Here is a 15,516-nt window from a genome sequence, read left to right as displayed (position 1 = left end):
AATAGCTGATCCCTCAAGTTACAGAACTTAAAACTCTCTAAAATTATACCTGAGTCTGGAAAGCTGATGGGAACCTACATATATTTTGTGTGTCTTGTGACTTTGTTCCTTCATTATTCCTTTAAAGTTTAGGTTAAAACTCAATACCATCTTATCTTACTAAGTAGTTTTTACTTCAGTCTACATATCTTAAATCCTCGAGTAGTTATTTAGTGCATAACTGTGTAGAGTAAACACAGGCAAAAACTGAAGTCCAAAACTGACTTCACTTTTCTTAACCAAGTATTAACTGGATGCAAACAGAGACAGAACAGAAGTTTCTGACTTCTGTTCCTACAGCACTGTTCATGTAAGAACCTGACAGGATTAGTAGCTTGGATTTTTTGATTAGCCACATACCTGAGTGGACTTGGTTCCTGAGAGCCGTGCAGTCCTGCAGGTGTCCTTCAGCATCTGCCAATGTGCTGTGCATTACTGCTGGCACAGAATTCCTTGGTATCCTTCAGCATCTGTCAATGTGCTGTGCATTACTGCTGGCACAGAATTCCTTGGTATCCTTCAGCATCTGCCAATGTGCTGTGCATTACTGCTGGCACAGAATTCCTTTGCTGCAAAGGTCCTTCAGTAATACCCTGCATATTTCACTGTGTGAAAGAACATGTCTTTTCCTTGTTTCCTTGAATGAAACTGGAGGGCTGGTGTTTTCAAAGAAACTTAGTGTACATGTTCTTCTCCTGTCTAGAAACCAACTGCAGCATATTTGAGTTCTCTCAGCAGCCCACTGCCTTGGGAAGGAGAGGAATATTTGAAACCAGAACTTGAAGATGATCTCCTTCTTCAGTTTGGTAAATAATTGCTTCAGTATGACTCCTGCTTTGTGGGGTAAATGTGGTATTGTCAGAGTTGGTGAGCATTGTCACTGTTACTCGATTTATGTGTCTGAGAAAGTCCTTGTACGAATTATATCTAATTTAATTAATGTCTAAACCAAATGTCTCTTCTAGAAATAATCAAACAGTGGTATTTAAGGAAGCCTGAATTCTGGATTTAATTGCCTTAACTTAGACCCTGCTTCTAGCATATTTGCTGCTTCTTCCTAGGCAGAAGAATTACTTTTTGTGTTTTGTAGTTAGCCCTGTCAAATTCAGTTGTACCTTTTGTAAAACAACCAGCTTGTACAAAGACAGAACTAGCATGAAGTGTTTATGATCTGCTGCAAACAGATCATAAACATGATTGGTAGGTATTCTCTTTCCTCCCTGTTTTATCAGACATAGAAGATCTTTGTGAGCCTGTGAAAGTTTTGCCTTCTAATGGCTTAAGTGACACCATGGTGCTCCTGGAACAGTTAAAGCATGCAGAACAGAGAGCCAGAGCTGCAGAAGCAGCCTTGGCTAGGGCACAGGATGATCTTCAGAAGATGAAGTAAGTGTCTGAACTGAAGTTTGGGGCTGTTTTTATTTGATGTGTTTTAGATGAGATGTTCGTGTTGGAAGACAAACAGAAATTGAAGGAAGTAGCAGAATGTAACATGAAACTGACCTTGGGATGGGACTGTAGGTTTGACTTGTCTGTTGCAGATGGTTAGTACATTTCCTGTAGATGGTTAGTAAAAACTGCACAGAAACCTGCACAGATTGAAAGGACAAAGTATGCTTGGGAGAGCTAAGCAAGCACATCACTCAGGTTTTTTCCTTCAGACTGCTCTTTGTTTTTTGAGATACCTTTCTGTTAATTCTTTAGGTAGGCATTTGAACACTGAGGATGCACACACTGGAGAGGAGAGAGAGCAAATTAAATACAGGACTCCAGAGATGTTCAGAGTTGGCTTCAAACAGTAGTTGTCAGTAGAGTTCATTTGCAGTTTGGAGAAGCTCTCAGTGGAATTAATAAATCAGCTTTTTTCAGCTACTTTTGTTTTTGGTATCAGATGAGGGTAGTAAGAGTATGCAGTCAGGACATCCCTGTAGCTCTTCTAAATCTTGACCTCTGCATGTGGATTGATGATGCTCATGGGTAACACAGAAATATAAACTTCATTTAAATCCCCTACAAGCATGAGATCACTGACTGGGCACTGAGGAACTGAAATTATATTTAAGAGACTTGAAAAAATAATTCATGTTCTTTTGTGTGAGAAGTTAATCAGAAAACCCTTGTGTTGTAAAGTTTGAGTGTGTGTTGTACATTTTGACAGTACACATTTGGAGCTGCAAGTAACTAAATACACCAAAATATTAAATGTATTCAAATCCCCTAGCTGTGAACAATTATTTATGTTAAAAAGGATCCATTTTGTCTTCAGATGAGTTTGAATTTTCCACACAGTGCTTTTCTGGTATCTCTGCATACATTATGCTTTAATTGATCATAAACAGCAAGAATTGAAGAAATTTATCATTGTGCTTCAAAAACTTGGGGGTATTTTCTGTGTGTCTTTTTGCTTTTTTATGTTCCATTCATACTCATTTTAAACAAAAAAACCCCTCACAGGTTATCAGTAGCAATTTCTTTTGAGCTCTCTAAACTTCAGTGAGGCTTACAGATTTTTTATTTTAAGTAAGTATATCAAGTTATCTGCTCTTGTAAGAGGTAGCCTTTAGTTTTTCTTTCTCAATGCAACCTCTTCAATTCAGCAGGGGTCAGCTGGCAGCAAAAATAGCCAGATGTAGATCTGATGAAGCAGCACGGTTTTAAATTATGGATAGATGAGTCAGTTGCATTGTAGCAGTCTAAATGCTGTAATTCAGTGGTTTGTGCTGGAGGTTATTGCACAGAATATCACCTGCTCCCTTTCAGGTAAACCTCTGGGAAATAACGACAGTAACATTTTTATAAATCAGATCACCTCTAGTGTTAGATGTAACTTGGAGACTTCACAGCACAGCTTGTCTGTGCTGAGTTTTTAATCTGTCGCCTGTTTAGAGGTGATGGCTTTTGTTTTTACTTATCCTTTTTCTTGATTAAGAAGCCAGCAGGACAGCTCTGTCTTTGGAATTTCTTTGGTGCTTGTGTTGCATGCATATATTAGGGCAACTATTGGCTTAAATAATTTTGAATTAAATCATTTAAATCTCACACAATGCTAATTATATGTAATTGTATGTCACAGAATCTATTTTATGGAAGTTTAAAATTGTATCATGTAGATATTTGTATGAAAGTAAAGAAAATGCAAAGTACTGTGGTAAAGAGCAATATTAAAAAAAGATCCAGACCATTTCTGTGTAAAAAAATATAGGAAGTTTCTGAAACTGACAAAATTTCAATACAAAATCCCTCACCATATTCTCTTCCCCATCCAAACTAGCTGAGCAGGGAAGTATTTGAAATATCAGGAGTGAAATAGTATTTTTGCTTTTGTTCTTCTCTAAGGAAGATATTGGTAATGAGATTGTTCCCTACAGTTTCTATATGTGAAGGTCCCATTTAAGGGAGTGTGATTGCTGTTAAAGGTGAGTGTCAGAGGCTTTGGAGTGGTCTAAGATGCAGCTTTTGTTGCTGTTGGACTAGACCTTGGAGGAATATTGTCTGGCTGAAGTGTGTTTCCTTTTTCACTTCTTTGTGGGTGTAGTATGATCTGCTTGTTAATGTCTAATAGTGTTTTCATTATAAACCCCTTGATTTGTGTATTTTGTTATCCAGCCTGCTTTTAGGACTGAGAACATGGAGGGGACCCTAAAGCTCATCCAGTTCCAAGCAGGAACACCTCCCACGTTGCACAGAGCCCCATCCAGCCTGGCCTTGGACACTTCCAGGGACCCAGGGGCATCCCCAGCTTCTCTGGGCATTCTGTGCTGGGGCCTCACTGCCCTCACAGTAAAAAATTTCATCCTAATATCCAGTCTAAACCTACAGTCTTTGAGTTTAAAAGCCATTTGTCCTTGTCCAAAGTCCCTGTCCATATTTCTTGTAGCCCTTTTAGGAGCTGAGATGCAGTGGGTTCACCCTGGAGGCTTCTTTTCCCCAAGCTGAGCAATCCCAACTCTCTCAGCCTTTCTTTACGTGTTGAAGGAATGCAAGAGCAGGGAGGAGGGAAAATAAGCAGCATAAAATTCAAGTAATAAATTGAATTTTAAACTTTTTTTCTTTTCACCCGAATGCCTCAGTTCTAAAATGCTTCCTTCTCCCTTCCAGTGGTTACCCCGTGTCGTGTGGGCTGCAGTTTTGTGCTCTTTGTGTTGAGTCCATATCTGCGTTGCACAGCCTGAAGCACCTTGGCACTGCAGTGCTGGCTTTCATACCAGCAAGTTCAAAACAGATACTTCTGCCTTAGAAACAGAAACTGCCCCCCAGTATTTCACTGCTGGGAGCTGCTTGCTGCCAGCAGGAGCTGGGCTTGCCGGGGTGCTGCAGCAGCCGTGAGGAGCCTGCAGAGGGAGGATGTGCGCGCCTAAAGCTGCTGCTGCCGGTGCTGCCCAGCCCCAGGGCAGCCTGCGTCCGTTCCTGCCCTCTCCTGGGCCCTTTCCCCCTGCCCAGCCTCCTTCCCGTGGTGCCATAAACACGTCTCAAGGGTGTATTTCACACTGATTACAGGCAGTTTGCTCAGGACTTTGTGATGAGCACGGATGTCAGGAGCAGCCCGCCGTGCAGCGCCGTTGCAGACCTGCGGGAGGACGAGGATGGCGTTTACTTCAGCTCCTATGGGCACTATGGCATACACGAGGAGATGCTAAAGGTCAGGAAGCCATCGCCACTGCCCCTTGCTGGGACTGAAGAGGAGAGGTGGAATCAAGTGGGCTGTGTGCCCATAAATATACTGCAGAGCAGCTGCATTTTTAACCCTTTCTGTCCAGGAGAGGTTTTTTGGTGGTACTTGGACTAAGATCATTTTTCAGTTTTATTTCCTTTGTGTAAACTCTGTTTACAGGAGGCATTAGGAACAGAAAATCATTTACAGTTGTGTTGATAGTACAGTACCTGTGCCACAGCCCTACCTTGCCAAAAGCAGCTTTTTCCTGTTGTTTAAAACATGAAGGATAAAACATGGTCCAGACAGTGAATATTTTTCTCCAGTTTTACATTTTCCTTATAACTGAAATTTGTTAGGCAGGACCATTTCTCAAATATTGTGGTTGTCTCTTGCACATTTTAAACAGAAAATGTTACTTGTACATGGTTAGGTGTATTGATAGCATGACAACAAACTGTCGTGTTCATGAACATGCTGGAGCAGTTCCTTTCATATGCTAAAGATTAAAAAAAGTTTATGCTTAAAACTTCTCTAAGGCAAACTTACGTATGCCCTTTTAACTTTAAAATAAGAAAAAACAAGCACAAAGCCCAACAGCTTCAAATTAACTTGTAAATTAAAATGTCCTAATGTTTCCTTTCAGAGAAGATGTCATAGTTGTGAGAGTTATAAGCAGTTTTATCATTTTAAGGTGTAAATAAATAAAAATTCCTGTCTAAAGTCAAGGCAGAATACAGAGCTGTGCAGTGAATTTGTGCCTGCAGCTGGCATATAAAGCTTTCAGCTTTGTAAATCATTCAGTGGCCCCAATGCAGAAATACATGTGAGTATGTGTTAAGAGTAGTGTGACTGTGAGGTTATTATTAAGGGGAGGAGATTTTACAGAAGCACAGGGATGGCTGCAGAACTAGAAAAATGTTTTCTGAAATGTATGGTGTGTGGAAATACAGCTGAAATGTAACTTGAAGATAAAAAGATAGGTGTTTGGTTTTGCAGCTGTGTAAAGCTGTCATTTGAGATAATGTAGGTATAGGATGAGGAAGCCTTTCAGTTGGCACATAAAGTTCACAGTAAATATGCATCTCTGCACAAGGAGATTGGTACAAAATTGTATTTTACTGATTTAAGGGTATGTTTGTCAGAATGCTTTTAAGGAGACTTTTGACTTTCCAAAACATAGGAAAAGGATTACTTTTATTGTGTGCACATTGAGATTTTTTTCTTTATGCAAGGCATTCACTGTGGTTGTTTTTCCTGATTACCTTATTTACATAAATACAGTGGCTTACTACATGAACATTTTTAAGATAGCAGTCTTGCTGTCTGAATGTAAGCCCATTTCTGAAACCTTTTTTGTCCTTATGCCTGGTAGCAGTAAGACAGAATTTCAATTTGGGGTATTTTTGTGCAAATACATGAGAGGTGGAGCAAGAACATTGTTACTTCACACTTGCCAAGTCACTTGTGTTTCCCTTACTCTGCCTTTGTGTTTGAGAATTTCTTGGCTGTCATCTTAATTTTTTTCACCATTTTACTTAAACCAGGAAAGCATTACATGGAAAAGTTGAGTGGAGAAGGGGATTGGTGAATAGAATCCCAAGGTGCTTGGCTGTGGCTCCAGCTGCTTTGGGTTGGGGCAGTACTGAAGCCATGTGAGGGGCAGGCTGCAAGGCTGAAAGCTTTCCAGCTGGCTGCTTTCTCTACTGAATGTTTATTTTTACACTTTTTTGGTCCTCCCAGCAAATCCTAATATATACTGCAGTAGAGGTGAAGTACTAAAAATAGTTGCTCTGAACATCATAGTAAAGCAATATGGTTTTAAAGAGTCATGGTTCTGTTATTAATATTAATGCAGGATTTTTATTAATACAATTATGCAGGATTTTAAAGCAGAATTTTCTAAAATAAACCCCAGCTGCTTCTTTGGGTTTTGTGTGTGATTGTACTCTTACACATAGAACTGGATTTTAGGATTTCCAAGCCTCAAGATAATTTTTTGCCTCCAAAATTTTTATTATCAAAAAATGTTCCTGTCACTGTTTATCTTCTTTTATTAAAATAGACTTCGTTCTTTCTCAGTGTAGAAAATTTCTGTTTCTCTGTTATTTCTAGAAATTCTTAACTTGCTGTAGTAGAAAAATCCTCTAGATTTAATGAAAGTACTAGGATTTTATACTTCAGCATTTTTTGTACTAGACAAAAAAATTGCTGATTTTTTTTTTTTTTTTTTGTCTGTAACACTTGAACTGTGACAGCAGCTCCAAAACCTGTACTTGGCTGTCAATTTGTGTACCTGCTGATGCATGTTAAGAGAATCAATGTTTTAACAGATTACCTTGCTGGTAATCTGAGCTATGCTGCAGGCTTTTTTATACTAAGATACTATATTTGTTTTGTTCTAGGCTTGAAAATGTTGCAGCTTCTCTGGCCCTGTTGTATTTCAGTCAAACTTATTTACTGTGTTGGACTTTCAGCAAATGGGCTTTAACTACCAGCTTGTCATCAGGATTGCAGATCTGCAGCTTGTTCAGAAATAAAACCAAGTTAATTTGATGCATAACTTTTTTTTTTTGTACAGAAATCTCCATGTCACAGGGGTGTTAGAGAACAAAATGATACAAAACATTTTCTGAGCATGTGATTCAAATTTTCACAATTTCCTATTTAAGCTGGTTTCTATTTAAGTTGCTGTAATATTGTCACTCTATTACTGCTGTTCCTTGTTAGTGATGAACAGGTATTAAGATCTTTGAAACATTCAAAAGAGAAGGCAGAATCAGGAAACCATAAAATAGTTCCTTATTTTTCCTCCAGCTGAGCCAAGTGGCTTCATTTGCTGCAGTAAATTCTGCAATATTATCATACAGAAGTGTCATGATTGCAGTGCTGTGTTAAGTACAGTATGTGCAAAGCATCTGTAGGCCAGGTTGAAAAGCCAGGTGTTCAGCATTTTTGAATTTTATGCTGTACCTAAGCAGAAAAAGTGAACCCTCTTTGTTCTTTGGCTGCCAGGATAAAGTCCGTACGGAGAGCTACCGGGACTTCATCTATCAGAACCCGCACATCTTCAAGGACAAGGTGGGTAAACTGCTCAGCAATCCGGTCATTCCTGTGGTTTGTTTTGTCTCAAATGGCAGAAAAGCTGCAGGTTGGCTGCTCTGCAGCTCTGGGAATGGAGGTTCCAGTGGCAGGATTTGATCTGATGCGCTCTGGCCGTATCAGTGGTGGGGAGCTGCTGAGGGTGCAGCGTGCTGATAAGAGCAGTGCTGATCTCTATTGTCATTGTGCTGTGTGCCGTGGCAGGGAGCTCATTCATTATCCTGGCAGGGTGAAGTTGAGCCTCTCTTGTCGAGGATATTATGTGCAATCTCTCTGAGGGCTCTTTACCAGGATTAAGTGAATTTCTATGTATGCCTGATACAGTAAAAATGTCCTGGAAGCCCTGTGTAATTAGGGCTGGGAAAGAATTGGTGTGGAACTGATTTTTTTTGAATTAGTGCTGTTTCCTGTCTCCAGACTGGGTGGTTATTGTTAAAGGGCTTGCAACTGTGAGCTGGTATTTCATTTGCAGTGAGGAGGGATTTCAGTGATGGATCTTACAGTGGTTATGACCCCTGTACAGTAATAATCCTCTTGCCTTTTGTATTTCTGCTGGCTCTTTCTAATGAGTGTGTTGTGTTTGGGGCTTACAGAACCATGGAATGGTTTGGGTTGGAAGGGGCCTGCAGGATCATGCAGTTCTAATCCTTCTGCCCTAGGTAGGGACACCTTCCACTAGACCAGGTTGCTCAGAGCCCCATCCAACCTGGCCTTGAATGTTTTTTTTTTTTTTTTCAGGGATGGGGCATTCACACTTTTTCTAGGCAACCTGTGCTGGGACCCCACCACCCTCACTGAGAAGAATATTTTCCTAGTATCCTATGTAAGCCTACTCTCTTCCATTTAAATCCATTCCCCTTTGTTCTGTCACTCTAGGCCCTTGTGGAGAGTCTCTCTTCATCTTTCTTCTAGGCTCTTTTCAGGTACTGGAAGGCAACTGTTAGGTCACCCCAAAGCCTTCTCTTTTCCAGGCTGAGCAATCCCAATCCTCTGAGTCTTCTTTTGCAGGGGAGGTGGGAGAGCAGTTCTGTCCTGACAGAAAGCATTTCAGTGTTTGACAGTGCCTATGCCTTCTATTCCTTGTATGGCTTAGTTTTCAATTGGCAACTATAGCAAAAAAAGAAAGTAAATATTTTTCTTCCCTTTTTTGCCTCAATTCATGTCACAAGCCTGTTTCTACTAAACATTCCTGAACTCTTTGACTATAGTGAGAGAACAAGCAAAAGTGTCATAGAATTATGCCACCAGGTGACTGTGTGGGTGGGCAGCTCATCCAACAAAGCAGAAAGATCAATAAAGGAAAGAAAACTTTCCCCAGAGAAATGTAGTTTCACATTTTAGCCCCAAAATTGATTACTGCAGGTTTTTGCAGGTTAAGGCTGATCTGAAGTTACACAAAATGTGAGGCCTTGTGGAACAGTAATTTTGGATACTCTGGGAGCATTGAAAACAAACCCTGGAGTAACTGTTAGAGTCAATGATGCTTCAGCCCCAGGAGGAGATCCCCATGCTCAGGAAACAGCTCAGGCACTGTGTGTGCTTACTCTGGTGTAAAAGCACTCAGCTGCTCTGGAGAAGGCTCACAAACTGATTTCTGAACATGCTTTTTGCAGCAGTTTGTTGATCAAGGTTCCCTCAAATCATGGTGCATCCAAACCCGTCATGGTGTGTTGAGGTTGAACTGAAAGACAGAATCTGGATTGCTTTGAGTTCTCAGTGTGCCCCACTGACCAGAGTCCTGCTTAACTTGTGTGTCTGGCCACATGATGCAGCTTTCTCTTGGGACATTGCTAGAGAATAAATGAAGTTTGCTGCAGAAACCTGGCTTTGAAGTGACATCTGTTACACACTTCTGCTGAAGGAGCTGTGTAGGATACTTAGTTTAAGTTAATGTATTTGTATAATGCTCTCAGGCTATACTAATGAATGAAAATTCCAAAGGCTGTTTTCCCTTTAATTTTAATAACAATTCAAAAAAATTGAGGAAAAAGTCTGATACTGCATTTCCTAGAACTCTCTTATGCTAGTCCTCCCTGGAAAATACCTACTGATGCTTTTTGGTTTTTTCTGAGTGGACTATTATGAGGTAGTTCGGGAGGGGCTTGTTCAAAGAGCTGAATTTTTATACTCACTTTAGATGCAAGTCTGCATCTTAGCGTTTAGGATACTAAAGAGGTGTGATTGCATGCTGATAGATGATAACAGAGTATCTAGGTTTATTATTTTATTCAGAATCAGTCAATTAGCTTGTTCTGTCTCAGCTTTCAAAATAAACTATTAAAACTGGAACAAATCCTGCTTGCTGCCTTTGTTTTCAACCTGTCAAATGTGTTTGAGATGAGAATGGGACAATTCAGATTACCTGGTAGGAGTAGTGAAGGTGGCTGTACTCAGTAAAAGGAAGTGTGGTCCATTTTACAATGAGAGTATTTTTGAGTGGAAAAATAATTTAGTAAAGCACTGTTGCCATGCTTGAGTTTTCATTGTGACAACTGAAATGTTGAGGCAAGCATCAGTTCCATATTCAGGGAATAAAATAGGCTTTTAAACTACTCTCCCACTAAGGGTTCATTGATGAAATGAATTTAGTTGGCCACAGTCCCTGGCCTCCTGTTTCTCTGAGTTTAAGGTAGGCTATCACTGAAAGCAGGATATCAGTTTTGCTCAGGCTGCAGAGGAGCATGTGGAGCTGCTGCGTGTTGTGGTGTGGTGAAATCACCTGTGCAGCTGCTCAGGTCTTTGCTGAGAGGCCATATGTGATCACTGCAGGAGCATGTGGGCTGTAGACCCTTGTCCTCAGGCTAATTGATGATCACTCTGCTTGTCTTTCCCTTCTCACACATATTCCAGCCTGTGTTTTCCCTCCAGTGCCTCCTTTCCATCCCATCCCCTGCCTAAGGCTAGATGAGTTCCATCTGGGTTTTTAAGTGACCAGGGCAGCTGTCCAACATGGTGTCTGTTTTGATTTTTTCCACTTTGTGGTGATTGCTCTCTTTCATGCAACTGCGCATCAAGATGATTCTTTCACAGTGGTTTATTTTTGGCTGTGACTTCCACCTGTCGTGGCTCAGTGATTTTGTTAACTACCATAGGTGAAATGTTAGGTGATGTTGGAGGGTGGGAGATTTCAGCAGCTGCAAGAATACTGATTTTTATTTTCTATTCCTGTCTCCAGCAGATTGACAGTTGAGGGATTTCTCTCATTTCTGAGCTACAGAGTAGGCTCCTTTTGAAACATGGCTACAAAAGAGTTGCAGGTGGAACAAATAACTCTATCCACAAGTTCCTTCTGCACAAGCTGCTGTAAAAGGCCACAATACTGATGTTTTTTGGTCTGTCTCCAGGTTCTGAGTGGCTCTACAGAGACAGGTGGTGTCAGTGCTGCAGTCACTGCTTCCCAGACCACCACAGCAGCAGCTCCCTTGCTCTGTACTGCTGAGGATGAGCAGCTGGTTTTGTTCATGCTGCCTTCAGGATCATTGTTCTGTGTCCATCCTCAGAATGGACAGAGTTGTATACAAGGAAGGCAGGCACACCTGAGGGGCAGAGCATCCCGGTATTTGCTTTGCTGCTCTTGGCCAGGTGAAATGCCAGGTTTTCTTATGCCAAAGCGAGAGTGATCAGTAGATGATAAGCTGGAAAGTGTATCAGCAGCAGGGTGCATTATTGCTTTATTTTTTTGTATTTTTAAAAATATTTTTTGGGATTATAGTTCTCATGTGGTATTGATCAGTGAGCGATTGGATGCCTTCTTTGGGAAAATGTTTGATGTGATGAAAGCTGTGAGGGTAGGTTTAACAGGACTGTGCTGTGAGGACAAAGACAGTGACATCAGTTTTCCTTTCTAATAAATTCTTGCTGTGACTGGTAATTCTGACTCGGTGTTCTTGTTAACTTAAGCATGTTTTAAGCTGTACTTTCATTTTAGGTCTTATGTATGGGCAAGTAAGTTCTTTACAGTTCTGGTTTTGTTCATGCTTAAATGCTGTACATGAGATGAGTGGCTCTACGTAGTGTTTAGAAAACTTATTTTGATTTTCAGACTTCAGAACATTTTTGGGTTTGGTGCTGTGAGTTTTTTTACACCATTAGTAAAGCTTAGTTATATCAGATATGAGTCTAACAACAAGACCATTGATCATCTGGCCAATCTAGTAAAATACACCCTCAGAATCTCCAGAGATGCCTTTCAGCTCCAATAATTCTGTGAAAACAACAATCCTGGAACTCAGCTTAAAAATCTGCTGTAACACATTCATTAGGTTTGTAGCTGTTGAGAATTTCCAGCAGTTACAAGAAATACATTGTTGTGATAGCAAGGTCTGAAAAATGCTAGTTGGTAAAATATCTGTGAAGCCTAAAACTGCTGGCAGCTCAACACCACTTAGTCATAAATTTGGTGCTCTTTCCTAGTTGCTTCACATTTTTTAACTTTTCAGTCTTCCTGTAGTAGCTGATATGTGATATACAAAACCCCATGCATTTCCATGGATCTTATGGCATACTTTTTCCAGCTGTAGTGATGAAATTCACTCTTTCATGAAAACTCTAAATTCCATCTTAACTAGATTTTTTTTTCACTCTATTTTGATTATCAATAGCACTAAACAGAAAATATTTCCAGGTGTTAAAACTGTGCCAGTGACCATTTTAAAATTTAGACATCTTGAGCCGTAGCTGTTTTGAGGCAGTGTGCCCATGTCTGGCATAGGATTCCTAAATAAAGTTTCTGAATAGACTTTTAATTAAAAAACTGCAGCTAGAATACATTTTCTCAGTTCAATTATTAGTGATTCAGTGATGAAAATTGCTCAGGCTATAATTTCCTTTTTTTTCTCTTCATGTAGCATTTTAGATGTTTCCCACATAATTGCTTGCTGCTGTTTCCCATGGGACTGGGTTAATCTGCAGCTGAAATTCATGGGCTTCATTGTCTGCCTGGAAAAGGTGGTAGAGTGGGAGTTAGACCTGCAGTGTGACTTGGATGTCTCTGCATGTAACAGCAAGACTTTATGCCTTCTGTTGGAATGTGCCATCTCACTGATGTAGACAGAAGTGTAGAAAAATCATAGCAAGGAAAATGAGATTGTTTTGCTTTTGTTTCTCCCTTTCAGGTGGTTTTGGATGTTGGCTGTGGAACTGGAATTCTCTCTATGTTTGCTGCCAGAGCGGGTGCCAAGAAAGTGATTGGAGTTGACCAATCTGAAATCATCTATCAGGCCATGGACATCATTAGGTAGGAGAAGTCATGGTTGTTAGTTTTCTGTTTCTTTATAGGAATTTAAAATCATTTCTATAATTTGTCTGTGTTACAGAAAATAAAAGGCCTACCCTGTCAAGTGCTCTCCCCTAATTCAGCAGTGCTGAGGGTGCATCTTGTCCAGTTAGGTCTCTAAAGGTGTTCATTAACATCAGAACCAGCCCTGAACCCTGAGGGACACCCCTGGTACCTGGCTACCAGTGAGGATTTGTGCTCCTCTCAACTCTTGAACCTCATGGCCCAGACCCATCTCCTTGTTCATTTATCCACTCCACATGTCGCATATTTGCCTGTGGAAGATATTTAGGGAGGCTGAGCATGTGTAAAAATCAAGCAATGACGTCTGGAGACTTACAAAGGATTTCCTAGGATGAGGTAGGAGGAGTGTAATGTCAATGTGCACTGTTGATAGCTGAAGCCTGTGTGTTTTTTCATTTATGATGATTTTGTAAGAGCAACTGTGAGAAGAAAATCCAAGTAGATACTGAAGAACTTGGGAGTGAAGTAATGTTGTCTGTGGGGAATTTGTTAGGTACCACTCACACATTGGTGCTGCAGCACTGCACACTTGGGTGCTGTAAAATTACTCAAATATCTGCTTGGGAAAAGCACCATGTTGAACCTGAAGTGAATGTTTTACTAAAATACTTCTCTGGCACTAGAAGTCATTCCTTAGAGAGAACCTTGCCTCTGAGTTCCTGACATCTTCAGAATGGTTGCAGATGTGAAATAGTGTTTTATATCTAATGTACTAGATGACAAATTTGGGGCTGTTTTAACTTTCAACAAGTGCATAAAGTCTTTTGAGTGTTATTTATACTTGGGGGAGAGTAGAAGTAACAGTCAGTATGTATTATTCTTTGGGGAGGAGAAGGGCAGGCCTCTAAGAAAAGCAATGAATCAAAACTCTTAAGAGTGATGAATTGCCACTTGAGGTATGCAGCAAATAATCAGTAAGGCTGCACATTTAGAGGTACTTTCTCCTATACTAGGTGCAATTCACATTAAAGTCTGCAGTTCACATCAAAACAATTTATATTTGTCTGTTTAAAGCTACTTTTCCTAAAGGAATAAAGCTGACAAAGTTGCAGTGGAATAACAAATATTTATTGGAGCACTGAACAGCTCTGTAGCTTAAAAAAATGACTGTTGAGGCACACTTCCACCTGTGATTCAAGTGTGTGCTCAATGCTTCTGTCCTTCCCAGAATTCAGGTTAATTTCTAGCATGCTAATTACTGGAAACAGTGCCACCCATGTGTGTAAGTGAACCAGAATACATAGCCTGAGTAGCCTTAAAAATAAACTTACTTTAAACTAAATGATTGCCTTTTCTTTTTCTTGCTGTGAATAGTCCCTGTAAAATTTCAAGCACAGTGAATTACTTGATTTTTGTCATTCATCACTGTTAAGCTAAAATAGAAAGTTGAAATAGACTTCCTAAATAACATCTCAATTTTTCCTACAGTGTGTAAACTACATTGGTTGGTTTGGGTTTTTTAAACATTATAATTGGAAACAAGTATGTAGTGAATGAATCCTTTTCTCTCTGTTGTTTTAAATCATGTCCTTGGATGTGGTCATTTAGTAAGTTATCTTTAGATCTCTTAGTTCTTCTTAAATTATTGTTGTGGGTGGTAGCTCTTTAACATTCCTCACTTTGAACTTCTGATTTTACTTCTGTTTAGACCGTTGAATATGATTTTAGTAATGAACTGCTATCCTCTAACATAAAACTGTCTTGTGTAGAGGATTTAATTTGTCTTTGCAACAGCCCAAGTGTTCAGGGAGCCCTTTGACCTTTTCCTTTCCCTCCCTTCATAGTAATCGTTCTTCCATTGTCTCTTGGATTGAATTTTTAATGTCATTACTGGTCTGCACTGAAAGCCAGACAGAATGTAAGGGTAAGATATCAGGAGAGGGAGGGAAGGGGCAGCGATAAGAACTGCGGTGGGAAGATAAATTTCTGTGCTGAGAGTTCTTCTCAGCCCTCTGTAACAACAGCCATGGTGATAAAGAGAAGTGCAAGAAAGGCTAATATGGTTTGCCAAGAAGAGAAGCAGTGCATTTCAAGCATTGCACACTTGCTGATTTCCCCATCATGCAGTTGTTGTTTCAAAAGCTGTGTCCTGTCCCAGTCCCTCCCTCCTTACGCAGGATGGCTGTACCGTGACGTGCATGTGAGCTCATCCCTGATCACTGCAGGTCCTGAACACTGCAGGTGCTTTTGCCCAAATCCCCGTGAGGAGGGTGCCTTTACTGTGCAGTAACTGCAGCCCTGATTTAGGGGGAAGCTCTGTTCTCAGTGACTTTGCAGCTGGTTTGGTTAAATAAAAACCGAGTCATGCAAAGCAGCTTTGTGAGGAAGTTAATTTCCCCTGCCATCCTGGGGTGGTGAGTAGGCTCTGATTGCTGTGGAGGTCAGAGGAGGAGAAATGGAAACAAGCAACTTCTAAATAAAGAGG

The 15,516-nt window shown here is 40.4% G+C and overlaps 1 protein-coding gene across 1 annotated transcript in view; it reads left to right on the top strand.

The window, feature by feature from the left end:
• PRMT3 (protein arginine methyltransferase 3) overlaps nucleotides 1-15,516 on the top strand; it is a 53,571-nt gene that overhangs the window by 2,998 nt on the left and 35,057 nt on the right. Inside the window, exons 4-8 of the mRNA XM_058806911.1 lie at nucleotides 743-845; nucleotides 1,272-1,425; nucleotides 4,537-4,678; nucleotides 7,706-7,771; nucleotides 12,907-13,028. Of these exons, the coding sequence (XP_058662894.1) occupies nucleotides 743-845; nucleotides 1,272-1,425; nucleotides 4,537-4,678; nucleotides 7,706-7,771; nucleotides 12,907-13,028 (587 nt within the window). The remainder of the gene's footprint in view (nucleotides 1-742; nucleotides 846-1,271; nucleotides 1,426-4,536; nucleotides 4,679-7,705; nucleotides 7,772-12,906; nucleotides 13,029-15,516) is intronic.

Source organism: Ammospiza caudacuta, chromosome 6 (genome assembly GCF_027887145.1).
Source record: "Ammospiza caudacuta isolate bAmmCau1 chromosome 6, bAmmCau1.pri, whole genome shotgun sequence".
Lineage (NCBI taxonomy): Eukaryota > Metazoa > Chordata > Aves > Passeriformes > Passerellidae > Ammospiza > Ammospiza caudacuta.
Note: the sequence above shows the minus strand (reverse complement) of the source record. Positions and strands in the feature narration are given on the sequence as shown.